A 24133-nucleotide genomic window follows, 5' to 3' on the forward strand; every position below is an offset into this window, starting at 1 on the left:
ATCACCTGCCACAAGTTGTGGATTGCCCACTTGCCACGTCACTTGCCACATCACCTGCCACGTCACTTGCCACGAGATGTGGATTGTCCACTTGCCACGTCACTTGCCACGTCACCTGCCACGTCACTTGCCACGTCACCTGCCACAAGTTTTGGATTGTTGACTTGCCACGTCACTTGCCACGTCACTTGCCACAAGATGTGGATTGTCCACTTGTCACATCACCTGCCACATCACTTGCCACATCACCTGCCACGTCACCTGCCACAAGTTGTGGATTGTCCACTTGCCACGTCACTTGCCACATCACCTCCCACGTCACTTGCCACAAGATGTGGATTGTCCACTTTCCACGTCACCTGCCATGCCACCTGCCACAAGTTGTGGATTGTCCACTTGCCACATCACCAGCCACATCACCTGCCACAAGTTGTGGATTGTCCACTTGCCACACCACTTTCCACGTCACCTGCCACGTCACCTGCCACAAGATGTGGATTGTCCACTTGCCACGTCACCAGCCACATCACCTGCCACAAGTTGTGGATTGTCCACTTGCCACATCACTTTCCACGTCACCTGCCACGTCACCTGCCACAAGTTGTGGATTGTCCACTTGTCACATCACCTGCCACATCACTTGCCACATCACCTGCCACGTCACCTGCCACAAGTTGTGGATTGTCCACTTGCCACGTCACTTGCCACATCACCTGCCACGTCACTTGCCACAAGATGTGGATTGTCCACTTTCCACGTCACCTGCCATGCCACCTGCCACAAGTTGTGGATTGTCCACTTGCCACATCACCAGCCACATCACCTGCCACAAGTTGTGGATTGTCCACTTGCCACACCACTTTCCACGTCACCTGCCACGTCACCTGCCACAAGATGTGGATTGTCCACTTGCCACGTCACCAGCCACATCACCTGCCACAAGTTGGGGATTGTCCACTTGCCACATCACTTTCCACGTCACCTGCCACAAGTTGTGGATTGTCCACTTGCCACGTCACCTGACACAAGTTGTGGATTGTCCACTCGCCACGTCACTTGCCACATCCCCTGCCACAAGTGGATTGTCCACTTGCCACGTCACTTGCCACGTCCCCTGCCACAAGTGGATTGTCCACTTGCCACGTCACTTGCCACATCACCTGCCACAAGTTATGGATTGTCCACTTGCCACGTCACATGCCAGTCACCTGCCACAAGTTGTTGATTTTCCACTTGCCACTTCACCTGCCAGGTCATTTGCCGCGTCACCTGCCAGGTCACTTGCCACGTCACCTGCCACAAGTTGTGGATTGTCCACTTTCCACGTCACTTGCCACTTCACCTGCCATGTCACTTGCCACAAGTTGTGGATTGTCCACTTGCCACATCACTTGCCACCTGCCATGTCACTTGCCACAAGTTGTGGATTGTCCACTTGCCACGTCACTTGCCACCTGCCATGTCACTTGCCACAAGTTGTGGATTGTCCACTTGCAATTGCAATTGTTTAAAATATTTTTCTAATGGTTTTTCATCATTTGCAATCATTTTTGAGATTTTTAATGTAAAAAAAAAGGTCACCTTTAAAAACGCATATAAACGCAAACGCGGCTAAACGCGGTAGCGGCGTTTTGCCGCGTTTTACCGCGTTTTGCGTCTGAAACGTGGAAATTTTTGCTTCTGAACGCATTTTTTTGCTTCTGGAAAAACGAGATTAAACGCAACTGCATAAAAACGGAAAAAAACGAGACTGTGTGCATGGACACATAGGATAACATTGAATGAGTTCAGGGGCAGTTGAAAAAACTGTCCAACTGCATCTGAACGCGCGTTTAACTGCGTCTCGTGTGCATGAGGCCTAAATCTTCTGCCCTTGTTGTTTTGACTTTGGATAGTAAATAAAAAAATGTTTCTGATAGTAAATACCTTATACAGCCCACTTCCTGTTTCTTGTCTGGTAAAAAGCCTAGGCTTATGGAAAGTATAGAATCACAGTATGTATAAAATAATATACACATTGGTGGGAGGGAAGCTTCAGAATGGCAAATATTTTTTTTTACAAACTATGTGAGCAGACTGCAGTTCCTCCTTAATGCAGCAGATAAAATACTCATAATGCTTACTTCCCCCCTAACATCGGAAGATGTCCATCAGTGCCATCAGCACAGAACTGGTGGAAACCAATGAAACCCAGGTACACCCATCTACTGTCCAGAGAAGTCTGGCCAGAAGTAGTTTTCATGGAAGAATTGTGACCAAAAAGTGTTACCTCCAATGTGGAAACAAGGCTAAGTGACTCAACTATGCATGAAAACATAGAAACTGGGGTACAGAAAAATGGCAGCAGGTCAGGACTGATGAGTCAAAATTTGAAATATTTGGCTGTAGCAGGAGGTAGTTTGTTTGCAGAAGGGCTGGAGAGCGCTACAATGAGTGCCTGTCGGCAACAGTGAAGCATGATGGAGGTTCCTTGCAAGTTTGGGGCTGCATTTCTTCAAGGGGAGTTAGATATTTGGACAGGATTAATGGTGTCCTCAATGGTGACAAATACAAGCAGCTATTTATCCATCAGGCCATACCATCAGGGAGGAATGTGATTGGCCCCAAATGTATTCTGCAGCAGGATAACAACCTCACACATGCAACCAATGTTATTAGGAAACTATCTTTAGCGTAAAGAAGGAGTGCTGGAAGTGATGGTTTGGACCTCACGGAGCCCTGATCTCAACATCACGGAGTCTGTCTGGGACTACGTGAAGAGACAGAAGGATCTGAGGCAGCCTATATCCACAAATGACCTGTGCCTTCGAAATGGCATAAATTTTTCTAGGTACACTTGTGCATAGTTTTTGAAAGGAACTCGATGGGTAGGCTGTTCCAAACATCTTGAAGAACTAACCACAGATCATTTGTGGATATAGACTCAGATCAATATTTGGTGTGACCAAAGGGTGGTCACACCAAATATTGATTTGATTTAGATTTCTCTTCTGTTCATTTACTTTACATTTTGTTAATTGATAAAAATAAACTATTAACCCTTCTATTTCCAAAAGCATTCTTAACCACTTAAAGTGGTTGTAAACCCTCCCCCACAACTTTGTCCCATGTAAATCAGCATAAAAAACCCTAATGCACACTGCTTGTAGATATCTACTTACTTGCTTAGTATTGTTGTAATCCTTGTTGTTCTGTAGAATGAAGTCACTGAGCATGCCCAGATCTCCCCTGACTTACGGCACACTCTCTATGTGCTTATCTATCTGTTATCAGGACTTCCTACAGCACACCACTGAACTTTGCTAATCACTCAGAGCTTCCTCCTACACACCATGTGACCATACATAAAGTCTAAACTTGGCCATTACTGCAGTCTTATCAGCTGAAGCTGATAAGTCTGACAAAGGCAAACATTAGACATCGGCACAAGTAAATACTATGAAATAAACACGTAACCTATGAACAGGGAAGCAGCGTTGCCATAGAAACGTTGGATTAAGAAGGAGGCTTGGCTAACAGTACAGGAAGTACTCAATGTAAGGGCGGAAATACACTCCACTGTGGAGTCAGAAAACAATACTTAAGATGGCGCTGCCTAACCCCTGGAAACACCCCTGAACTAAATGAAAAGAAGCATCAGAGTGGGAGAGTTTACTTCCTTTACTTCCTCTTTAAGGACTGCCTCATGCCGATGTATGTCGGTAGAATGGCACGGCTGTACACAAGCACGTACCTGTACGTTGCTTTTTAAGTGCCCAGCCGTGGGTCGGGAGTGCGCCGCCGGCGGGGCGCTCCCGACCCAGTCCTGTGCTCCGTGACTGTGGCCGCGGGACCAGAGGACCCGATCGCTGCTGGTGTCCAGCGATCGGGTCACAGAGCTGAAGAACAAGGAGAGGTCTGTGTAAACAAACCTCTCCCCGTGCTTCCCTGTGTGGCTGTCACCGATCGTCTCTTCCCTTTTATAGGGAAGGACGATCAGTGATGTGACATGCCAGGCCACGCCCCCCTACAATAAACAAAAAGACATAACGTCATACATAACACTATACTGCCCCCTAGTGGTTAACTCCTTCACTGCCAGTGTCATTTACACAGGAATCAGTGCATTTAAATAGCATGATTGCGGTATAAATGACAATGGTTTCAAAAATGTGTCAAAAATGTCCGATGTGTCCGCCATAATGTCGCAGTCACAATAAAAATCACTGATCGTTGCCATTAGTGGTAAAAAAAAAATATTACTAAAAATGCTATAAAACTATCCCCTATTTTGTAAACGCTATAACTTTTGCGCAAACCAATCAATAATCACTAATTGCGATGTTTTTTTTACCAAAAATATGTAGAAGAATACGTATCGGCCTAAACTGAGGAAAAAAAATGTTTTATGTAAAAAAAAAATAAAAGCCGCAGAGGTGATCAAATACCACCAAAAGAAAGCTCTATTTGTGGGAAAAAAAGGACGTAAATTTTGTTTGGGAGCCACGTCACACGACCGCGCAATTCTCAGTTAAAGCGACGCAGTGGCAAATCGCAAAAAGGGGCTTGGTTCTTTGGCTGCAAATTGGTCCGGGGCTTAAGTGGTTAAGTTACAGCATTTTTTTCACACCTGCCTAAAAAACTATTACACAGTAGTGTATATGAACCTTTATTTCATGAACGATAACAGGTAATATCCTTTTAATGTTATCCCTAGCAATATGAATTTTCAGCAATATAACTGTGAGACTGCTGACTGGCTCAGTGAAACTCTTAGCAGTGTTTATACAATAGACAAAAATAAGATTCATAGCAGCAATACCAGTATTTATTATTCTTAGCAGTCTGCATACATTTTTTGCTTACCCAATTGAAATGTAAATTTTTGCATTACTCTCAGATGATGCCAGGACCTCCATCTGAAAGGAGAATGGAATTGTATTCCTCTTCTTAGTACAGCACTGTATCAGTCTTGCTGCAACATGACACTTTAATCTGACAGGTGAAAGTCAGGATAGACTAGCAAGAAATGTTATACTTGGCTTCTGTGCCACTGCCACAAGACAGCAGGGAACAGTGGAATGGGAACAAGTATTATGTTTGTTTTCATGGTTTACAATCCTTTCAGAGCATTCATCAAACATGTCACAGCTGTTATCTTCCCCGTGTCACTGTTCCCCATCTGTTATAATGAGGGAGGTGTTGTGATCTATTAAATGGTAATCTTGCCATCTTTTTTTGTAAAAGAAGGGTGCCATTTTGTGGCATGAATAGAGCATTATATATGTGCCCTCTGATTATGCCTTATTGTAGCACATAAAAAGGTGAAAAATGAGGTTCTCATAATTTTGACAAGTGTTCCAGATGTAAGTTTTGAACAAAGCATGAAAGCGCAGAGCTGAATGAAATGAAATACATTTTTATTACGTTAGATTAATTTAAAGTTGTAGACAGCTCTAACAATGGTTTGTTTTACAGAGAAAGGGTAAAGTCTTTCCATATAAATATTAGCCCCGAATAAAGAGCAATTCTAGGCAACAAGTGAAACAGCCAGCCAACTGCTACTGCTACCCAGGAAACCCTGCAACTGTGCTAAAATCAGTAATTGTCTACCACATTCAGAGGTTTGCCTTATCCATTATAAGTCATTTCCAGAGATCTCCTCCCATATGGTGGTGGGTTTGTGTTCTTTCAAATATTTGTGTTTCTCTCTGCTTGATGTATTAAAGAGGTTGTAAACCCCCCCCCCCCAAAAAAAAAAAGAACCTGCAAGACAAAGGCATAATGAGCTAGTATGCATTGCATACTAGCTCATTATGAAATATCTTAGAAAGCACACTGCTGACAGGGCTGACATCTTTCCCAGATTTACTTCCGGATTCGCGGGCTCCGGCTCTGTGATTGGCCGGAGCCATGGTGACGTTACTCCCATGCATGAATGCGGGAGCCACCGGTCACGGCACAGGGCCCTGAAGAAACGGCACGAGCAGGCCGTGCCTTCATTGTGAATGCGCCGATGACATCGGCGGCGGTGTATATATTAAATATCTCCTAAACGGTGCAAATTTAGGCGATATTTGCAGTATCTACAGGTAAGCCTTATTATAGGCTTACCTGTAAGTACAATTAGAGAGGAAGACTTCACGTCCTCATTAAAATGGTTCTAAAGGCTCAAGATTTTTTTTCCCTTCATGCATTCTAGACAAGAAGGTAAAAAACCTTCGATGTGCAGCAGCCCCACCAAATACTTACCTGAGCCTGATCTTCCTCCAGTGCTGTGCACAAGAGCCTCGGCTCTCTGGAGACTCTCCCTTCTCATTGGCTGAGACTGGAGCGGGAGCCATCGGCTCCTGCTGCTGTCAATAACAGCCAGTGAGCCAATGAAGAGAGAGAGGGGCAGTGCCAAGCCACGGTAGCCTGCCTGGGTGCTGCCATAGCAAGGTGCTTGCTGTAGAGGCAGTCAGCAGAAGGGAGGTGCCAGGTGTGCCAGCGGGGGACCTTAGAAGAGGATTGAGGTTGCTTAGTGGAAAACCACTGCACAGATCAGACAACACTGCACAGAGCAGGCACGGAGCAAAATATGTCTATTATTTCATTGTAAGAAAATCCAAAGCTTTAAAGTGGATGTAAACCCTCACATATATCCAGTTGAAGTAAACAGCCCCAGATGATACCCAGGGATGAAACAAATCTCCCAACATAGGTTTTACATGCATATCTGTCTTCAGCTTTATATATTCTTTAGAAAGTGCACATTGTGTTAGAGATCTTCCCTTCCTGTTCAGCACTGGGAGTGGATTCTTGGCATACAACCAAGTCAGCTGATTGGAGGAAAGGTGCACACCCCCACTCCACAGGCAAAGGAAGGAAGAAATGTGCAGAGCTGTGCTGTGACAAGACAAGCTCTGTGCTAATCTATTTATAGCAACCTCCTCCGACACAAATTTCAGGCTGGCTTTATTGTGGTGGACCGGAAACTTGTCAGAAGTTATCATGCTGATAGAGCAATGAAACAGTAGAAACACACGCGACTTAGTGCTTTGGAGAGAGATAAGAGAACACTACAGAAATATGTGCTTAGGCCAAATTTCATGAATCAGGTTTACATCCACTTTAATATCCCTTTAATCATGAGATTCAAATTCAAATAAGTATTTGTCTTGCATGATTGTTATGGTGGGTTGGCATGATGCCAGGTATGATGCAGCCTAGCGACTGGGTAGAGATTCCAGTGGTGAACTTGAGGTCTTCAAAACTTCATCAAGTTGCCAGGAAACTAAGTTTTATATCAGTCTCTGCTCTGCTGTAATGCTAGTTCTTAAGACTGTGTCCTTTTTTGTTATGAGGGGTGGCATTTGACTAAGGAGCAGCTGAAAGCACTCATCAGGCATCCTCAGATAGTTTCTGATAATCTTCTGGATTGTTTTCCTTGAGCTCCTGAACCAATCTCATATGAGAGAAGTTATCACGGTTTTTCAGACACTTTTTACATCATGACCTTTGCCTTTTGCGTCTGGGCTCCTCTGCTTTCTGTATAGCCATCACTCTAAACATTACTATGGCAATGGTCCTCTCATCCACATCCATGATGTAGGTGATGCAGTAGAGATGCTCACTACGCACAAGGTTCATTCTGACAAATGCAGGTTGATCCTCTGGGCATATACGTAAACCACCGGAAGCCAGGGTGAAGAGGTCAAATACATTTTGTCACTTCCTTTTTATATGCAAAAAATGCACGACAAAACGATAAATTGATGTTAATAAACGATTTATTGTTTAAAAATCAGTCATGATACAGAACGTATGTTTGTTTTTCGAAAGCACACTCGGCCGATTTTTCATCTAGTGTATGGCCAGCATAAGACAGATCTTATATAATAATGGCAGAGAGAGGCTTATTAATAATGACACGGTACAAAGGGGATCATTCCATGATTACCTGTCTTAAGGGAACTGGGAATCAAGGTAGGCTGTTACTTGCTGCTAAGAGTCATATTTTCTGATAAATTGGCAGTTTTCTTTATAGAATCTAACTCTCTATAAGAGGGCAGTACTCACACTTAAGAAACAATCATTTAAAAGCTAGAAAAGTTAAGGATAAAGCTATTTATACTCTGATACTTAAAGTGTTACTAAACCCACAGCAGTAAAATCAGTCTGTATATGCAGTAAAGCATGCTTGTTATACTCACTGTGGAACCTTCGGGATTGAAATAAATTCTAAAATAAATTTTATCCAAGGGTGGTTACGGATTTCCTCTATTTATTCCATATATGTATTAACGTGTCTATTCCTATAGTTAGCTAGTCTATTAAAACTCTGATAATGTTACTGTTGATAACACAATGATATAAGGTTAGCTATGAAAACAAACACACCGCTTAGTAAAACAACGTCTTATTTATTTCCCAAGAAAACAGAAAAAAATGCTAACATAATTACACTAAAGGAAAATATTACAGAGCATATAACAAAAGAACATCAAAAATACTTATCACAAGGCTGTCCTCTAGATATTGTTGCATCAGCTAGCCTCAAAATGGTAACAGAGAGCCATGAGGCTCAGAGTAGCAAGAGCGAAAAGGGATTGATTTCCCTTCTGTGTGCACTTTTACACTGCATTCAGACCCCCTCGTAACCACACCCCACGAGCCTCCTTTCCAATGAGATATTGTCAAGAGGCCGTCCTTTCAATATATTATATTTCTGTCCATCCTGCTGTATTGGCCTCTAGGGGCAGTATTTGTCCTTGGATCATCGCTATGTGACCCGGGTCATCTTCATTGACTGTTGTTCCTTTGAACTCCTGTAGCTCAACTTCATCAATTATCTCTCTTTGAAGCTTGCTTTGATGTTCAACTTGTTACATTGCAACTTAGGCCACCTGTCTGTATCAACCAGGAAGTAAAACTCCAGAAATATATTACACCATGTTGCCTTCCAACAGGGGTTAATCCTCTGCATTGTGTAAAAAGGCTGCTTGCACAGATCCTCCCTTCCCTGCACTGTCCCCCTGGACAAGTCTGGATAAGACAGAGCCTTTGGAGTCAGGCTGCACATGCTCGGTTTGGTTTGTATTTGGTTTGTATTGCTAGAGAGGTTTTTTTTTTCTTGGGAGAGTGCATGGGATTAGCACAGAGCCAATCAGCATTGTTCAGACATGTCCAGACAGAGGATTAGCCTCATAGGGCAGTTTAGTACAGTATGAAAACTCCTACAAGCATCACCAGGAACTGATAGAAATCACAAGACTGCTATATACGGCTGACGAGAAAAGGTATTTAGCAGTGTATATTTACAAAAATGAATTGCATTTCCATGATCTGTGTATTATGGGAGACGGGATCTGGTGAATGCAGTGTACTGGGTTTAGTAACACTTCAAGACCACCATGCTGTGGTCACCTTTTTGATTTTTGGGGACTTCTGCACAAAGCAATTAAAAATAAGTGTGTGTCTCTCTTTGTAAATAATAAGGGGCAGTCTTTTTATCTCTTCAATTTCTGCATTGTGAAAATAATCTCTGCTGCATCTACATGACAAAGAAATTCACTTCAATTTTCAGGACTGAGGCATCTTTATTGTTTTAACGCCTTTGTGCCCATGCTATAGCCGGCGGCTACAGCGTGGGCCTAAATTGCTGGAAGGGCATCTATGTACATCCTCCTGTGCCTGCAGGGGTTCACGTGGTGCGCTCTGGGATCAGTGAGTCAGTGAAACTCGGCTGATCATAGATCGGACTAAGGGACCTATCCTGACCCCTTACCACGTGATCAGCTGTCAGCCAATGACAGCTGATTGCGTGATGTAAACAGAGCCAGTAACCGGCTATTTTTTTTCCTCACGCTGACAATGTGATGTGGAGAAAAACCACCCACTCACTGGCTTCTGTCAGAGGGACATCAGTCCCGAACATGGAGAGCCGCCGCATCATCTGTGCCCACCAGTGCCCCCTGCCAGCGCCACCTACCAGTGCAAATCAGTGCCCATCAGTGCCACCAAACAGAGCACATATGTGTCCCCTACCAGTGCCCATCAGTGCCACATTAGTGCCACCTATCAATGCCCACCAGTGCCGCCTTATCAGTGTCTATCAGTGCCGCTTCATCAGCGCACATCAAAGGAGGAGAAAAATTACCTGTTTATAATTAGTTTTTGTCATTCAACATTATTGAAAGAAATAAAGAAAAGATGCGCAATACGGATGTCGCAGGTACAACTGCATAAGTATTTTGATACAGGTTAAAATACCGTGTAATAATCTGTAAACATTATCTCATAATTCTCAATTGTTGTGGTTGTCAGAAGAGGTCAGATCTTTCTTAACCACCTATAAACTATCATATCCAAACATAAAAGACTTTGGTTTTGCCTCTGTCATCAACTGAATACAAAAAACATTGTTAACCTTATTCTAGCTTGTTTTCTTGTCATCCTCTGCTGTCTTAATTATAAGGGTAGGGAGAGAGAAGTAAGAGAAGAGAAAGGAAGGAGTTTAGGTACAGTGTTAGCTTTCAGCTCCATGTAAACGGTGTGGATTACAGATATGGTTCTGTGGGAGTATGCTTTTGTTCTGTCATTCTGAGGTGTGGGAGGACATAGCATCCTCAAAATCCTGGGAATATTTAAAGACAAACCAGGGTTGCCAAATCTTATGAAATCTTTCTACACTGTCTGTATCCTGTGCCAGGGTATATTCTATATTTCATATGTCTTTGACTTTGTTTAGCCAATCTGGGATGGATGGAACCCGGGGCGAGTTCCAGTGTAGAGGAATCGGTGATTTGGCCCGCATTTAAAAGGTGTTTAGTTAAGGACTGCTTATATCTTTTAAATGAAAAGTATACCACGTGTAATAAGCAGCAGGCTGTGTTCAAGTTTAGTTTAGTCTGTTATCTTTTTAATCAGTTCCCTGACTTTATTCCAAAAGGATGTGATTAGGGAGCAATGTCAACATATGTGGGTTAATATGCCTGTTTCTTTGTGACACCTCCAGCAAGAAGCCATTTTTGTGGATCTCACCTGTGTAGCGCATCAAGGTTGTTGTACCAGTGTGTCAATAACGTCTAACTTGTTTCCTTCATTTTTGTGCTTATGGAACACTTATGTGCTAATATGCAAGAATACCTCCATTGTTTATCTGTTATTTCCTCCTGTAATTCCTCCAACCACTTCCTCCTGTGTCCATCCATCCTTGTGGCCTTAGCCCTTGTACACACGGTCGGAGATTCCGACAACCAAATCCGTCGGATTTTGTCCGACGGATTTTGTCCGAAACTGTTGCATACACACGGTCGGACAAAGTTGTCGGAAAATCCGACGTGATTACGTTATTTCGTTACGACGGGACTACGTTCACGCTAGTAGCCAATAGCTTTGGTGTACGAATTTGATCTGAGCATGCGTGGCACTTTGTCCGATCAGAATTCTCTACACATGATCGGAGTATGTCCGATCGGAGCATTTTGTCTGAAAATTTTACCAACAAGTTGGAAAACTTGGTCAGTCGGATACTCCGATGGAAACAGACCGATGTAGACCACACACAGTCGGAATATCCGACAAAACGGTCCGATCGGACACATTCCGTCGGAATCTCCAAACGTGTGTACAAGGGCTTAGAGTGCTGTAGCCATGAATCGGCAATTGAGGTGGCCTTGTTAAGTGGGGTACCACCATGGTACACCGACTTCAGGATAGTTAATGGTCTGTGAAAGTCTTGTGGGTTCCCTTTCTTGCCCAAATAGCTTTGCAGTTGAAGGTAGATCCATGAGGGAGGTTGTTTTCTAACTTGAGATCCACTCTTTGAATTTACTCCCAGTGAAACAGTCACCTGCCAACAGTGGGGCGTTCTGCTGTACTGGTTGAAATATTGTGTTCTGGAGACCTGGGAAAAAGTCAGGGTTGTCTTTCAGTTGTGTCAGTGGGCTAAGAGACATGGCGATGATCATACGTTTGGCAATAGAGTGCAAAATCTCCAGTGTGTTGCCTGTAAGGGGGTGTTGGTTTAAACTAAGGGGATAACTGGTCCACGAGATCCAAGGAGAGTATTTCAGCAGTATCAGATTCAAGCCTGCCTCTAGTGATACCCAGTCTTTCATGTGGTCATGGCAGCGCCCGTCAATTACTCTAGAGAGGTGTGAAGCATAGTAGTAATATATGAAATCCGATAGGCCCATCCCAATCAACTCCTTGGGTTTAGTCAACCAGCTAAGTCTAATTCTAGATTTCTGCTGGTTTCAGATGGGTAGAGTGTGCATCAGATAAAGGAACTCATGCAAGATCACCATTTTGATGATTGCCGCATGGCCAAACCAAGAAAAGTATCCTAAGTGCCAGCTTTTAAGGTCCTTTTTACAGTTTTTAAGTAGGGGGGTAATTCTGTTCAAAAATAGTTTGCGATTGTGGGGTTAGCCAGATTCCAAGGTATTTGAGTGACCAGGGTTCCAATCTGAAGTGCGAGTTGGTCTTAGTCAGTGAAAGTATTCTACCTGGAAGTGAAACATTTAACGCCTTGGATTTTGTATACTTTATCTTCAAATTTAAAATATAACCATAATGGGAAAATTCTTTTAGCAAATTTGGCAGGGTTACTGTCGGGTTCATTAGAAATAATGTCCTTAACCCGGAAGCCAGTGATTGTGGTGTTTGTTGTAATCATTCTGATAAATGGTTCTAATGACAAGATGAATAGCATGAGTGATAAAGGACAACCCTGTCTAGTTCCATTCCTTATGTGTACCTTTTCAGACAATATGCCATTGATTTTTAGTTTTGCAAGGGATTTTGGTATAGTGCAGAGATTGATGACAACATATGTGGGCCTAGCCCCACATGTCTGCACATTACCATCATAAAATCCCAGACAACAAGGTCGAAGGCCTTCTCTGCATCAGTGGAGAGGAGAAAGCATTCAATGTCCCACGCCCTCGCTGCATGAATTAGGAGGAAGGCTTTGGTCACGTTGTCTTTGGCTTCTCTACCAGGCACGAAGTGAAGCACCACCTGTTCCAGAACAATGAGCTCCGGAAGAAGTGGTTAGAATCGTAAAGTGAGGATTTTTGCGAATAGTTTAATGTCCAGGTTAAACAGGGAGATGGGACGATAGCTGGCACATTTCATTGGATCGTTACATAATTTTGGTATCACTGCAATGTATGCAGAAAGGAAATCTGAGGTTACCTCCCTGGGTTTGGACATGGAATTCAAGGCCGCAGTGAGTGGTTCTGTGATAATGTTTCTGAAGGTTTTTTAGTAGATGGAGGATTAACCATCCGACCCTGGGCTCTTCCCTGATTTCGGTTGTTTGATAGCTTGTCTGAGCTCTGGAGGTGAGATTGGTGATTCTAGTAAAGAGACATCAAAGTCTTGTAGGATCCGGAGTCCGCTCCTATTTAGGCATTCTTGAATAATTTGTGCCCTATTTCCCTCCATACCCTGTTGTCTGTGTTTTGGTGGTAAGTTTTATAGCTTATTGTAAAACTTGTGAAAGTGTTCAGCTGCCACATCAATGTTGCCATTTTCTCGTTTGATACCAGCAATATTATTGGCACAGATTTGTTCTCTCAAGGCCCTGGCCAGAAATCTGCCCGTCCTATTCCCTGATTCATAGTAAAGTTTAATTTTGAAAAAGAGTATTCATTTCATTCTGGAGTCAAGTATGTGTTGCAAATTTTTTCTAGTGTCTAACACAGGCGTCTCAAACTGGCGGCCCTCCAACTTTTGCAGAACTACAATTCCCATGAGGCATTGCAAGGCTGACAGTTACAATCATGACTCCCATGAGCAGAGGCATGATGGGACTTGTAGTTCCGCAACAGCTGGAGGGTCGCCAGTTTGAGACCCCTGGTCTAACAGTTTTGTTTGTACTGAGAAGGACTGCTTGTGGAGGGATTCTAACATTGTAATTTGTTCTATCAGGCTTTGAATATTATTTCTTCTTTGTGTTTAGAACCCAACCTGATCAGTTCCCCCCTGACTGTGCATTTATGTGCCTCCCAGACCACTAGTGGATCCGCGTCTGGTGTGGTGTTATGTCTAAAAAATTCTGTCAGGGCAGAGGTGATTGTGGGAAGAAGTGATGGGTCAGTCAGCAGTGAAGCATTAAGTCTCCATGTCGGTTGCTTATGTGGGGAAGTCATTAGGTCCAGTGTTAGGGAGATGGGAGAGTGATCTGAAAACGATTATATGTACCCCTTTCACTGTTGGGAGGTCTCATTGTGAGATAAACAGATAGTCTAGACACGCATATCTGGAATGTGGGGTAGAAAAATATGTAAAATCCCAGCTTTCAGGATTAAGGAAGCACCAGGTGTATACCAGCTATAGGGACTGTAACCAGTGTTGCTGCGTAAGTCGTTCTTGTGTAGAGAAAGGGACCTCATAACTTGTCAGGCTCGGTGGGGCCACTGGTTACCAGGGGCTCAAACTGGAGGGGGGGAAAGGAGGCAATGAGTAAATGGATCAGTTGTCATCTTGGTCTCAAGCTGCTTCAGCTTGCATCCTAGGTGTTCCTGCTTTGGATCCTGCACCACAGGTATGCTTTGATCTTGTCTGGGGTAGAAAAAGATGATCTAGGGGGGCTTCTTACCAAGGGGACATGCAAGAAGTTGAAGTACCACTCTTGGGAACCCAAATTCCGTGCATTGCAGAAGTCCGGCAAGTCTGCTGGTGTGAGCAGCACGTTGTTGACCATTGTGCGAGACTGTCGGAGCAAGTGGGAATCGGCAGGTATATTTCAGATCCCTTTCCCTTAGCTTCTCAAGTAGGGGCCACAGAGCTCGCAGATTCTTTACAGTGATCTGGGAAAGGCCCTGGAATAACATTATAGTTTCTCCATTGAAGATAATGTGATCATTCCTCCTAACTTTACGCATGATTTCCTCTTTGAGGACAAAACTTTGCAGACAACATCATATGTCTCTCGCTGGTGCACTCTCAGGTCCCCTCGGTCTTAGCCCTTGTACACACGGTCGGAGAATCCATCGGAATGTGTCCTATCGGACCGTGTTGTCGGATAATCCGACTGTGTGTGGTATGCATCGGACTGATTCCGTTGGAATATCCGTCGGACCCAATTTTCCAACATGTTGGAAATATTTCCCGACCAACTGGTTCGATCGGACATACTCCGATCATGTGTAGAGAATTTTGATAGGACCAAGTGCCACGCATGCTCAGATCAAATTCCTACATCAAAGCTATTGGCTACTAGCCTGAACGTAGTCCCATCGTAACGAAATTATGTCATCACGTTCTGAATGATCGGATTTTTCGACAACTTAGTCCGACCGTGTGTATGCAACAGTTTCGGACAAAATCCGACGGATTTGGTTCTCGAAATCTCCGATCGTGTGTACAAGGGCTTAGAGCTCTATGTGCTCTCACAAAGTCAATCTCCATGCCCTCTTGTTTTTTGAGAAAACTATTAAAGACCCGCTGTAAAGCTGGGACAATCTAGTCAGGCTCCACAGTTTCTGGGATTCCCCTCACTCTTATGCTGCATCTTCAGCCCGTTATTCAAATCTTTACTATGTCTATTCATTTCTATGAAGTTCTGTGACTGTGTAACAGAGATCCTTTCCAATCTGTGTATGGCCTTATCTCTGTGTTTCCCTGTGGCTTCTGCAGATGCCAGCTTCACAGTCAGCACAAGCAGATTTGTTTTCAAGTCAGTAATTAGTAATTGCTGCAGAAAAGGTGGACTTAAAGTGGTTGTAAACCCTCCCCCACAACTTTGTCTCATGTAAATCAGCATAAAAAACCCTAATGAACACTGCTTGTAGATATCTCCTTACTTGCTTAGTATTGTTGTAATCCTTGTTGTTCTGTAGAATGAAGTCACTGAGCATGCCCAGATCTCCCCTGATTTAAGGCACACTGTCTATGTCTTATCTATCTGTTATCAGGACTTCCTATGGCACAACAGTGAACTCAGCTAATCACTCAGAGCTTCCTCCTACACAACACGTGACCATGTGACCTCATATCGTCTAAATATGGGCCATTACTGCAGTCTTATCAGTTGGAGCTGATAAGTCTGACAAAGGGAAACATTAGACATAGGCACAAGTAAATACTATGAAATAAACAAGTAAGCTATGAACAGGGAAGCAGGGTTGTCATAGAAACATTGGATTAAGAAGGAGGCTTGGTTAACAGTACAAGAAGTGCTCAATGTAAGGGCGGAAATACACTGCACTGTAGACTCAGAAAACAATACTTAAGATGGTGCTGCCTAACCCCTGGAAACAATTTTTTTAAAGTTTCTTTAAACAGTAAGTAATATGCGATTTAGGCTGGATTACAGTGGCTATAGTCTGATAATGACTTATTATAATGGACTAAATGAAAAGAAGAATCAGAGTGGGAGAGTTTACTTCCTCTTTAATGTCCGCTGCAAACACTGACATATCAGAGTAGGTTAGGGGTGTTTCGATCGGGGTTTACCCTTACCTGAGTCCTCAGGAGCCTATTGGGGGTCCTCACTGTAGTGTGTCGGCGCCATCTTGGATCCTATCATGTTGCTGCAAGCTGCAGACTTGTTTTTGAAGAGATCTGTGATGTTCCTTGCTGGATAGGCTGCCGAACCACAGCATGGACGAGATTGGGGGTGGTGTAGAGCCTTTTGCCCAATGTTTGAGAACTGGTGGTCAGATGTTAGGCTGTAAACGGCCACATGCGCAGAGGAGCTCCCTCAGTGTGCTGCCATCCTTGTTACTTGCCAAGCCACACCCCCCTGTTTGCAAAATGTTATAACAAAGTATGAAAACTGTTTTTTTTTTTCAAAATGTTTGGACTTTTTTGTTTGTTTAGCAAAAAATAAAACCCCCAAAAGTGATTAAATACCAACAAAAAGCTCTGTTTGTGTGAAAACAAATGATAACATTTTATATGGGTACAGTGACCACGTAATTGTCATTCAAAGTATGACAGCTCTGAATGCTGAATATTGGCCCGGGCAGGAAGGGGGGGAAAGTGCCCAGTAGGCAAGTGGTTAAATTACCGATGTGGGTCTCTTGCAGGTAGATAGTGCAGCTCTGATCGTGTGCAACCACCAATGAATTTTTTTTATTATGTTGTATACACCGCTCGTTCACCACTCCTACCCATTGAAATCAATGGGGCAGTGCGGCTGTACTGCCGGCAAAATGGCACTAAAACTATGGTAAAGCAGCGCTAAAAATAGCGCTGTTTTACCGCCGACGCTGCTCCTGCCCCAGTGTGAAAGGGGCCTAATGCAACCGTTTCTTTTTCGGATGCCTACTGTCAAATATGAACCTTTCAGTTTATTTGCATGTTTATGATATAAGTGTATGATCAGTGAGCAAACCTCTACAGTTGTTACAGGTTATTCTAATAAAAATTCGATTAAATGTTTTGTCATTCCTAATGTCATTAAAAGCCTCATCTATTACAATCCAGGCTTGAAAATGTGTTTTCTTTTTTTTATATATTCAATTCATACTAAATCACTAAGCTAATTAAAACTAGAGAACCTGTTCAATCTAATCTAAACTCATGTTTTATTAGTCTAAGCATATATATGTATCTTTCTGATCGGCAGATACAAATTAGTACATGTAATGAGGTACTTTACACATCAATGATTATGGTTGTATCTGTATAAAATCCCTCACTGAATGTCAAAATAGTTGTCTGCATAATTTTAGCACAGATCTGGCAGAAAAAAAATCATGTTCATGGATCTCAGTTATATGGCCCACATGTACTGTATGTCCTACACATCACAAGTCCTTCCTCCTTATCCATTCAGAAATCATGAACAGCGACTATGTTGATGAGCTTACACAGCTGGCTGCCTGTCTCTCTGTGAGTGGTGCTGTGTAGGTAATTAACAGAAAGCAAATATGAAGACACATTATAGTCTCATTTGCACTAGCAGCCAGGGGTGGCGATAAAACCACATGATTGAGCCAAATTTTTACTACCCCCCATCCTCTCCCCATTAGGCTGCAAAGGCAGTGGCCAGGGGTGTACACATGCCGTGGCAGCATTGCTTTGTATTGCATTGTGGCAAAAATTATCCCTTCTTTCATATTGAGTAGGCAGTACTGCCCACTCAATGTGACCCATTCTACTGAATGGGAGTGCATCGCTACCACATTGCTAGTGTAGGGTTCAAGAGGTTAAAGCAAGTGGTGAGGAGGCAATAGAACACCACCTCACCTCCTGCCAAATGCTTTCTAAAAAGCAATCTGAACACAGACTACTCTTCAGTCTAAACAAGGTCTAAGGGCTTATGCACACAAGTGCCCAAAACACCAGGTTTCCTTTTAGTTATCTTATTGCAGCCTATTTCTTTCAATGGACCAGCATACACAAGTGGTCAATTTCAGTAAAATCCCCAAATCTGCGCTTTCGGTCATTATTTTATGCAGATACATGTGGGTGCATGCATTAACCACAACTCCCCCCTTGAATAGTAGATTAGTTATAGCTAGAATAATTTTTATGTACATATAAGGGCATATAAACCTGTAAATGCATACACTACACGGACCATACTCACACTTTTTGTATAGGAGTTTTCTGCCAGGAAGAACCTGCTTTCATACATCAGTACCATGTGCAAAGACCCTTAAGTGTTTAAACTAGCTGTATTTAGAATATAAGACCCTTTAGATGTTCCCTAGACACAATAACCTTCACAAACAATCAGAGAAATCATTGGTAGGGTATAATATGGCATCTAATGCCACGTACACAAAACCGAATTGTCCGCCGGACCGCATTACGCCGGACAATTCGATCATGTGTGGGCTCCAGCGGACTTTTTCATCGTAAAGTACACTGATAAATGGATTGTCCGCTGAAAATTTTGATGCAAAACTACTTTCTAAGTCCGCCGCACTTGGCTTTCAGCGGACAATCCATTCATCAGTGTGCTAGTCCGGCGGACTAAGAATGACGCATGCTCAGAAGCAAGTACGAGAAGGAAGCTATTGGCTACTGGCTATTGAACTTCCTTTTTTTAGTCCCGTGCTGTACGTCATCACGTTAGAAATCACCGGACTTTCGGAGTGTCCGTGTGTGGCCAAGTCCGTTCGTTAGAAAGTCAAATTCGGTCGTGTGTACGCGGCATAAGAAAGACCAAAAAAAGCAAGGCTATCGGAAAACTGATTGTGATTAAAATTTGAAAGAACCATTAGCTATCTGAAGAAATGCTGGTTCAGAAATTTGGTCAAAATATCAACCTAGGTACACCTGGCTAAAAAATACTTTATGCCTTACTTATCCATGTGGAACTTCAGCTCTTCTCCTATAAATGAGCTATCCTATAATACATAGAATAAAATGAGCACACGTTATTTCTTTCTTATTTGCTGCTGGGCACAAACAGTATTATCTAGAAAAGAAATCAAATAGCACATTTATGCACTGGAGAAATCTATTGCCTTGTTTTCATAGTGCTGCAAATTGCCTTCTACATTATAGAAGCAAATGTATACTTCTATTCCATACAATCTCCATTGAGTGTGATACTTGTCAAAGTAAGATAATGTGTGATAATGCATGCATGGGCCAATGCTATCGTGTATACTTCAAGGTCCAATCACACCACAAGCACACTTTATGATCATTATGGAATTATACCCTTTTTTATTATAATTCTCATATTTTCATTAATTAGATGCTCACAGTTATGGTAATTGGAGTTCAAATCAATAGGCGTAAAAGGTGGATAAAGGTGGATCTTTTCCCCCAGCCCATGTCAGCAATTATAGTTTTGATGTGCTATGTATGCATGTAGCTTGCAATCAACTTTAAATTTCAAACAACCTTTTAGGCCTGATTCACACCTATGCAGGTTGCAGTTTGCATATTCCAATTTACGTTTTTCAATACACATTTTTGATCCATTGAAGTCTATGGAACCAAAAACCGGAAACAAATCCCTGGCTTTTTGCAAAAAATGCACAGATGTGAACTATCTATAGGAAACCATGTTAAATGGATGGTAGTATATTTCTGAAAAACTGAAAACGCACAAAAAAAATGCATAGGTATGAACCAGGCCTAAGTACAGCTATACAGTAAATGGGCGGTTCTTTCACCGAGAAAAATGCTTTTTCCACCAACTTAGCTTATGGTATGATGGAGTGTATGAACTGTTATCATTTCTATAGAGAAATGGAATGCCGCATACACACAACGGGACATTCTGGCAGAATAGGTCCGACGGAATCATTCCATCGGATAGTCAGATTGTGTGTGGGATAGTCGGATAATTTTTCTTTAAAAAATTCAGACTGACCTAGAAATAAAATATGTTTCAAATCTGTCCAACGGACTCAATTCCCATTGGGAAAACCATTTGTCTGTATGCTGGTCCAACGGACCAAATACGACACAAGGGCAGCTATTGGCTACTGGTTATTGAACTTCCTTTTTTAGCATACATCATCATGTTCAAAACTAACGGACTTTCGAATGGACTTTAGTCCATTCATGTGTGGGCAAGTCCGTTCGCTCGGAAGTCCGTCGTAACTCCGTCAGACCTTTTCTGACAGAAAGTCCGGTCATGTGTACATGGCATAAGTGTTCAAAGAGATTTTCCTATAGAAGTACTACATATTGAGACATCTTTTTATGCAACAAGTGTCTCCTCTGACTACTTGCTATGTGGTTTTAGGATTGAAAAATTATGCAAACACTGCTTGTAAATATTGGGCCACAAAGCCACCCTTAAAAACAATGGTAATGGTATTCTGGAAATGAAAAACAATGCCGTTTCTAAATGTATTTCAGTGTGCTTACTGTATGAATAATGCATTAACTTTACGGGCTAGCCCATGCCACTGCACAACATGCCCTGTCTGAAGTTGACTTCAGACTTGATTAGTTCATACAGTTCAAGGAAAACTGTCTTAAGATTCATTCAGTGACAGAATACAAAGCTGCTTATGAATGGCTGAATGCTGCTCAGACTGACACTATTTTGTTCTGGGCCATCTTGGCTCGAACAAACTATTTAAACTGAAACGAAAGCTCAAAATCAGCTTTAAAATACTCTATAATGTGTAACGGTAGTTCAAATAATACAAATTTACAATTCTATTAAGCGTGATACTGTGCAAGTGTCTAGGATTAAGAAATGTAATAATAATACATATACAATGCTAATTAATATTATTGAGAGGTAACCTATAAGTAAAATATTAATGCCCCCCCCCCCCCCCCCTATGTTTTTTCTTATATTTTCCTTCCATGGGATTGGCTATTTTTTGCAAGGTGAATTTTTAGTACATTCACTAAGCTAAGGGAAATTCCCTTGCAAAGTGAACAGTGAATTTGTCTTTAGGAAATCTAAAAAACAATGATAAGGGGCTGGGACACAAATTTCCTAAGGATCAGTATGTGATGTCCTATGGGAGACCAGAAAGCAGGAGTGGTGGGGAAATAAGCAATAATACTCAGACAAAATTCATGTGGAATGAATCTCTGATGATCTCAATATGGTAAAAACATTTCTCAGGTTATTAGAAACATGATATGAGGTGATGAAAACTAACACATAAAATCTCCCTGCATTAATGGGAATGTTATGCAACATACCATGCTCTGCTGTGAATGGGGAGAGAGGATGTGTGCAGAACCGGGTGTAAGGACCAATCCATCAGGCTGAAGTCCCAATGATGAACTTTGGGGCAGCCGTGGGAGGAAGAGGATCAGTTCAACAGCTGGGTAAACCTCTAGCAAGGACCAGCACCCGAGCGTGACATCATACGCTCAGGGAGCAAGGATCCAGAGCGAGACTTGGTGTACAGGGTTGTGGATGGAGCACAAATTGAGTAGAGGAAGGAATGTGGGGGCTGTTGTCATGACAATGCGTTTCAGGGCACCCCTAAAGGCATTGTCACGCCACAGTGCCACGCCACTCAAAGAGAGGAGAGAGAGCGTACAGCCTGCACCTCTTTTTGGCTCTCTCCTCCTCCCTGCTGCTATATTTCCAGCAAAATGGAAAACCGTGCAAGCCACCCTAAAAGTGGTATTAAACCACATTAAAAAAAATATTATGACAGACTTACCTGTCAATGCAGCCCTCCAGGGTCGCCCTGTCACCACTGAAGGTGCTTCCATATTCATCCGGGCTTCTTTCCAAGTTTGCGGGCTTCGAGGATATGAATGGCCGTGTCATCAATGACGTCAGTCCGGAGCACATGTGCGAGAGTCGCTGTTTACGGAATGGCTCTGAAGAAATGGCATGGATATACCGTTCCTTCAGAGGGCGTAGAGTAAATACCTCCTAAATGGTGCATGTTTAGGAGATTTTTACTGTACCTATAGGTAAGCCGTATTATAGGCTTATATATAGGAAAAAAATCATACATGGGAGTTTGATCCCACTTTAAAGCTGTGGCATGTCAAGTGGTCTACACAGCTTTCGGTTTTGCCAGCAAGTACGGGGGGGGGATGTACTAGGAGGGGGATTTTGGAGTATGGGAAGTTGTGTTAGAAGGAAGGGTTTGGGAGAAAGGAGTGGGTTGTGCTAGGAGGGGGGATTGGGGGGGGGGGGTTGTGCTGGGAGCATGGATGGGGAGTTGTGCTAGGAGGGTTGAGCTAGGAATGAGGATTTTGATGCGATTTAAAACCCACAGACCACTGAACACTGCTTCACAGACTACATTTTTGTGTGCACATCGCAAAAATTGCAGGTTTTCCCTTTAAATATATAATTTAAAACTGCTAGTAAATAATCTATTAGCATTGTACAGAGGTATATGCAAAGATATATAGGGGTTGATTTACTAAAGACAAATAGCCTGTGCACTTTGCAAAGAGCAGTTGCTTCAGAGCTTAGTAAATGAGCAGAAACTGCTGACACCTATCATCCAATCATGTGCAAGCAAAAATGCGGTTTTATTTCTTCTCCTTGACGTGATGGGTACTCTTAGCAAAGTGAAGCTTTACCTCATTTACTAAGCTCTGGAGCAACTGCACTCTGCACTTGCAGATGGCAACAGCACTTTGCAAAGTGCACAGTCTATTTGTCTTTAATAAATTAACCCGTATATATCACTGCATATACCTTTGTACAATGTTAATAGGTTATTTACTTGCAGTTTTAAATTATATAAAAAAGATTGTTTTTTGTTTTTTTTTTACTTAGTAACTTCCATTTTATTCAGGGTATTACCAAAATGCAACTAAGTGCTAATAAAATATATTTTGTTCACCCAACATCATCATTTTTCATTGGAACAAGATTGCCTCATTTGTCTGTGGTGATGCTCAGTAATATGAACACTGCAGCATTACTACAAGTTTATACTTATTGTTGTACAGATTTGGACAGCTCTCTGTGTGAAATGTGATTGAAAATATATTTATATACAATGAGGAAAACTCTCTAACAGTGATACAGACGTATTACGATATTTTTTTAAGTGGAACTTTAGTCAGAAAATTAAGTCCCACTAGATCAATTCAGGATGACCCCTTGTGTGGGTATAACTATGTAAAACATTAAAAATAGGTGACTATATAGTTTAAATCCAGCAAAACTCTGATGATAGCCTGATAGCCTGATGTATTGCTGTCCAGGGGCTCTGGACCTCAGCAAAATGGCAGCCTCCAGCAATCAGAAACAGTAACAATGCTGGGGGCAATTCAGAGCACACACTCATTTTGTTAGTATAATTATTAATGTGGAATGCATGTTCCTTGCTAAAGAACATTGTTTTTTTTATCAAGTTGTTATAGCTAAAGTTCCACTTTAGGTAAGGGATTGCTAGATCCCCTGACAGCTTTTTATTGTTGTATTTTTCCCTGTTGCAGATTTTCTCTCACTTTTTGTCTGCTAAAAAAAAAGGTGTCACCAGGACAGAAAGTCAGGTGAGATCTCTCCAGCAGAACCCCAGACAAATAAAATGTGACCGGGGGTTCTAACCTTTTAACACTCCATCCCAAACTAGTAAAAAAGTTTTGGCTATAGATGCGCTTTAAGTAATTACAAATATAATGTACATATATGCGTGTGTGTATAATACAAAACAAAGACTTAAAGAGTTATTTTCTTTTGCAGGGAGGATGTTCGAACAGCAAATGTGATTGCTGCCGAGGCTGTGACTTGTCTTGTGATCGACAGAGAGTAAGTACTATTTCACTATACTATGTACACAGACTG

At 42.4% G+C, this 24133-nt stretch overlaps 1 protein-coding gene across 3 annotated transcripts in view; it reads left to right on the top strand.

Annotated features, from left to right (window-relative positions):
* Positions 1–24133, top strand: part of PRKG1 (protein kinase cGMP-dependent 1) — a 1414086-nt gene that overhangs the window by 1287150 nt on the left and 102803 nt on the right. For all 3 annotated transcript variants that reach the window (XM_077454156.1, XM_077454155.1, XM_077454157.1), the window contains one exon: positions 24032–24097. In XM_077454156.1, coding sequence (XP_077310282.1) covers positions 24032–24097 — 66 coding nt within the window. The remainder of the gene's footprint in view (positions 1–24031; positions 24098–24133) is intronic.

This window comes from Lithobates pipiens, unplaced genomic scaffold (genome assembly GCF_037356315.1).
Source record: "Lithobates pipiens isolate NorthernLeopardFrog02 unplaced genomic scaffold, aLitPip1_a1.2 Scaffold_25, whole genome shotgun sequence".
NCBI lineage: Eukaryota > Metazoa > Chordata > Amphibia > Anura > Ranidae > Lithobates > Lithobates pipiens.